The sequence below is a fragment of the Echinops telfairi genome, unplaced genomic scaffold, assembly GCF_000313985.2.
Source record: "Echinops telfairi isolate 266 unplaced genomic scaffold, ASM31398v2 ScPeMD7_22;HRSCAF=79, whole genome shotgun sequence".
Lineage (NCBI taxonomy): Eukaryota > Metazoa > Chordata > Mammalia > Afrosoricida > Tenrecidae > Echinops > Echinops telfairi.
The window spans coordinates 16,405,089-16,410,372 of NW_022103919.1; the positions used below are offsets into that span (position 1 = coordinate 16,405,089).

Consider the following 5,284-nt stretch of genomic DNA (forward strand, 5'->3'; position numbering starts at 1 on the left):
TGGATTTGAACCACCTACCTTGCAGTTAGCCCACAGCGTCACCAGCAGCAAGCCCTCACTCCTGCCATTGAGTCAATTCTGACTCAGAGTGACCTTGTAGGGCAGGGTAGAAGTGCCCCTGTGAATTTCTGAGACTGTCATTTTTTACAGGAGTAGACAAGTGGCTTTTGGTTTCAAACCACTGACCTTGTGGTTAGCAACCCAATGCATACCCACTAAGTCACCAGGGCCCTTCCTAGAGATGATATCTAAGGTGCACTCTGAGTGCCAAGGACCATGAAAGTGGAATAGAACAGGAAAATCTGACACCAAGGTACTGGTGCCATCTACTGGCATATGGAAACCAGCGAGGCGGCGAACAGGAGATGGGGAGGACCGTGAATGTTCACAGGAGCATCTGCATAACCCCACCTGCGCTGGTCATCTATAATTACAAAGGAAACTCAGAAGGTGGTATAACTCTCAGAATCATCTGTGCAGCACTTCATGTAGCAGAGCAAGGTGTCTTTGCTTTAACGCCCATCTTCCATCAGCAGGATCGAGACGAATGGTCTCGGGAGCTGGAAGGAACCAAGTCACTGGGTCAGCTCCTACAGGCAGAGGCAAGAGGTCCTGAGACTGCCTCTAAGTTTACCCGAGTCCAGCACACTCCCTTGTCCTTCGGTGGTCTTTAGGCTGTTGGGGGTTGGCCGGCACTTGGGTTACAAATCTCTCTTTTAAAGCATTTTTTTCCCTCTCAAAAACCTTTGAGAACCAGTAAGAGTGGTGAAAAATTTGAGAGATGGTTACTGGTGATGGTTTAGTGTATGTGTGTGTGTATATACATACATATATATTATATATGTATAAAATGAATGTCACTGGATTATATGTGCAAAATAGTTGCAAGGGAAAGAGAAAAAAACACATAAACAACAAAGCCCGCATCTTTGAAAACTCACAGAAATGAAAGTGCCAGAGCCTGCCCGAGTCCCAACATCTCACCCGGTCCCTGGCACACAGCGCGGCACATGGATGCTCAGAAAATACTCATGGACTGACTGACTAGACAGCTCGTGTTTTCTATCCACCCCACCCCCACCCCCAGGGTTTTCTGGAACTCATTTGCTTGGGGATTTGAAGCCTCTCCCTTTTCTGACCATCTCCCTGGCCCGGTACATACTGGTCCAGCACATACCAGTACTTTGAAAGGTGCGTAGTGATGCTCAGGATCTGTGGAACCAGGCAATCTGTCCCGCTGAGGAAAGCAAGATGGGCTTCTTCCTGTCAAATCTGCCCTGAAAACCTGGGGGGTCCCTAGATGGATCACTGCACAACTCAACTAGCTGTGCCCTGCTGCAACCAAGCTGGGGGGGATTGGAATAAGGCTAGTAAGTTAAGAGACAGAGAAAAGCATAAATAAGTATAAAGGAAGTCGTAGCAAGGTGACGTCAATTTGCCATCACCACTCTTACTACACAGAAGGCCCAGCCTTTGTTTTCTGCCTTGAAACGGCTGGTTACCAAGACCCCAACTAGTCTACCAACACCTTCTCAAGAATTAGTAAGAGTGTCCCCATACTGCAGCCAGAGGGATGTCTACGGCATGACTGGTTACCAGTTGGGCTTTTATCTGCAAGGTCGGTGGTTTGAACCTGAGCCACTGCGCAGGAGAAAGAGGGGTCTAAGGCCTCTCATAAGGACGTACAGTCTCCGAAATCCAAACGAGGCCATTCGACTCTGTTCTCTGGGGCCGCTGTGCGTTGGCATTGACTGATGGCAGTGAGTGTTTCAGGGAGCTTCCGGCAGGCGACGGCAGCGAACTCCCGAGGACATGGCTTTGTGAGAGAAGTATGCGCTGATTTCAGCCTCCACGGGCCCTTTACGCCGGGAACAGCCTGCCCATTCGCACAAACCCACACTCTTTGGCTAACAGGAGTGCGTCAGATCTGCGGTCCAGAAGGCACATTGGCGACAAGTAGAAGACATCGAAGCCGGGGTCCAGGTGTGCAGACTGCGCCACGGGTCGATGCTTGCACTGCGCTGGTGTCTGCTCCCCCTCAATCAACGAAGCGGACAGCATAACTCGGCACGACTCTTCTGCGATGCGAAGGCGATCTCTAGCTGCCTCTTCAGTCGCTCCTGTTTGTTCTTCGGTCCCAGCACGGGCACGTGGAAAATTGACGGATGTAACGTTTACCTTACCCAAGAGCCTCAGGGCAGCAAAGCCATGGAAAAAGACAGCGAGGCCAATTCCCCTCCATCCCTTCTTGATCACTACATTTCCAGGACTCCTTTGTCAGGGTAACTGCACGAAATCAGGCAGCATGGTTTGCCGTTTCAGCAAGCCCTTGATTTAACCATGGGAAAATCTTGCTGTCTAACTAACCACACTGGATTTCAGACGGACAATGCGCACTTATAAGGCTGTGGAAACAGTGGGGGAGGAGATGAGCTGATACCAAGGGGTCAAGTAGAAAGAAAATGTTTTGAAAATTATGATGGAAATATATGTACAAATGTGCTTGACACGATGGATGGATGGATGGATTGTGATAAGAGCTGTAAGAGCCCCCAATAAAATGAAAAAATTTTTAATAAAGAAAGAAATGGGAGCGGGGACAAATGAAAGTTGTGACCACATTTGCTGACGTTTGCAGCTCTATTTTGTGAACATGATCAGATGCTAACATGGAAACAATAGCTCTTTGGGTCAGGTTGGAGTAGCCTCTTAATTTCCTTGGGAACAGGGGCAGGGATGGATGGATGCACGTGTTACAGGCAGAACGGGCGCTTCTAGTGACTAGAGACCCACTGTTGGCGGATCAACTGTTCATGCGGTTGACTCCTCTCCACTACCTTCACCCCGGGAGTAATTTCTTACATGTTCACAAGAAACTTGTGAGGTTGGGCTTGCTTCTGTGGACAGGCCTCGTATTTCTTTTTCCTTGGGGAAAACAGGTATCCAATTAGAAGAGGAATTCTCTGGCTATCTCCTCACGGCTGCTCTTTCAGAGTGACATGGAGCTCATACGCACCAAATTTCCGCAAAGATGAAACTCCCACTCTGGACCGATAACCGTAACTCCCCTCCAGGCTGGTGGGACAAGATGGGGTGGGCCCTTGTTTTTTTTTAACTTGCACGAGACCACACCAGGGGCTCCATGGACCAAAAGTCCTCAACGTTTAATGGGACAATTAGTAGGAACTCCATGAAGGGGTCCTATTGGAAGGCCCCTGGACCCCGCCTTACTTATAGAAGGTGTAAAACATATTGACACGCTCCCAAATTGTGTCATGGCCTCACAACTTTTGCAGAGTCCAACTTCTGGGGCTCCTGGGAGAGGGACATCTGTTATTATAAGATGACATTTTAAACCTGGCAGCGGAAGCCGTTCAGGGCTCTTCTCTCTGTTGTCTTATTGCACTTGGGCAGCCGGGGCGATGCGGCTGCTCTCAGACTGCAGCCCCAGCTGAGTGGCCTCATAGGAATGAAGTAAACAAGTCGATTCTGTTCCCAGGAGAACACATGGACGAGCGTGGCCATTGCCAGGTCTGTGACGCTTCGTGTGCCAAGTGCAGGGGGCCGACCCAGGAAGACTGTACTGGTTGCCCCATGATGAGGTGAGTGGCTTCTCAGTATCTTCTGGTGGGTGGGAAGGGGTGGGTCACTGCTGGGCAGGATGGAGAAAGGAGTTGCCTCCCCCCAGAACTGAGTTGAAGCATGTCTTCCCCCAATCCATCTGAAACCCCAAAAGGTGACCCGATTTGGAACCGGGTCTTGGCAGATGTAATTCGTTAAAGACCTCGGGATGAACTCATCTTGGGCTTCGGTTACGTCATCACACCATGACTGGGGTGCATATTAGAAGATGCGAGGCCACAGGAACCCAAGGAGGTCCTGTGAAGACGGAGGCGGAGCGTGGACTGGATTGTCTATGAGCTGCCCTCCCCAAGAAGCCAAGCGAATAGCATGGGCCAGTTTCTCTCTCAGAGCTTCCAGAAGGAATCAAGCTTGCTGACACTTTGCTTTCATCTGTCTGATCTCCTGACCGGTGAGAAGATACATTTGTGTTGTTCCAAGTACCTGCTTTGTGGTACTTGGTTACGGTAGCCCCAGGGAATTAGCCAACCTCCCCCTGGGCACCCTGCACACCGCCAGGAAAAAGAATGGGACACATTCTCAGGAAGTGGAAACCTTCCTGGATTTGCCATAATCTCCGTAGCACCCTCTCCCAAGTTGCCGAACAATCATGTCGCGAACCAGTGTGTGGGGCTCTGAAGGGACTTCCTTGTGGGGAGCGATGGGCGCGCGATTCTGCTTTAGATGTCGGGAGTCTCCTCTCTGTCTGCACGTCCATCCCTGAACCACTGTTTCCACCCACTGGTAACTCCACCTTGAGAGTCAGTCTCAGCGTTGACTGCACTGCGAAGATAGATTGGACCGTTTCCAGTAGATCTGAACTTGTCTTCTTATGTTCCCTGGTGCTCTGCATACGCTTCCCTAAGGATATCTGCAGCCTTTTAAGAAGTTCTGCACTTACAACTCCGTCTGTCAGACTGTAAGCCCCTGTGACACTCATCGTCACAGCCCAGCACAGTGCGAAGAAAACGGGGAAACACTGGTCTTGAATGAGTGAGGGATGGGCAAGTATCTGAAAAGCTCCGACACTGGCTGATGGGGTGTTTGCGTGAACAGCCTCATCACTAGGCTGCAAAAACAAAACCCCAACCCAAGGAACAGGGTCTCTCCCCGACCTGGGACAGGTGTGCACCCGAGGCAGCTGCTTTACAGCTCTGTGACAGACTCTCCCTCGGGTGCTAGGTAGCTAGTCTGCCCAAGGGTTCTCCTCCGGGTGGTACTGCTCTGCAGAGCAGCCGCTGGGTCACTGCGTGTCCCTTTATTGCCCACACTCCTCCACCTGTAGTCCTAATGTGATCAATACCTGCTTGCTTGAACTCCAGTATGTGTCTAGCCAACATGGCAGCTTGACTCTCCAAATAGCCCTCTCAGAAAAAGAAAGATGGGGAAAAATTAAAGAAGGAAGGAAGGAAAGTGTAGATGGAGGGGACACAAAAGATCAGTCTCAAGAGCTGAATGAATGTCCACTGTGAGAACATTGTCCTACTGTCTCTCTAAGATATTTGGACCTCTAAGCATTGAGTTTGCTTTAAAGAAGCTCCAGGGTTATATTATAAGATACAATCTGCATTTGCAAAAGGGGCTCTCGTTTCTTTTCCAACTCCACGCTCTGCCCACAATCAAATAGCATTGCATGCTGCACATCTGTGGGGATAGAAAAATA

General features: G+C 50.0%; 1 protein-coding gene across 1 annotated transcript in view; it reads left to right on the top strand.

The window, feature by feature from the left end:
• The window catches only part of PCSK5 (proprotein convertase subtilisin/kexin type 5), a 525,106-nt gene that overhangs the window by 394,387 nt on the left and 125,435 nt on the right, over nt 1-5,284 (top strand). The window contains exon 27 of the mRNA XM_045288529.1: nt 3,500-3,602. Coding sequence (XP_045144464.1) covers nt 3,500-3,602 — 103 coding nt within the window. The remainder of the gene's footprint in view (nt 1-3,499; nt 3,603-5,284) is intronic.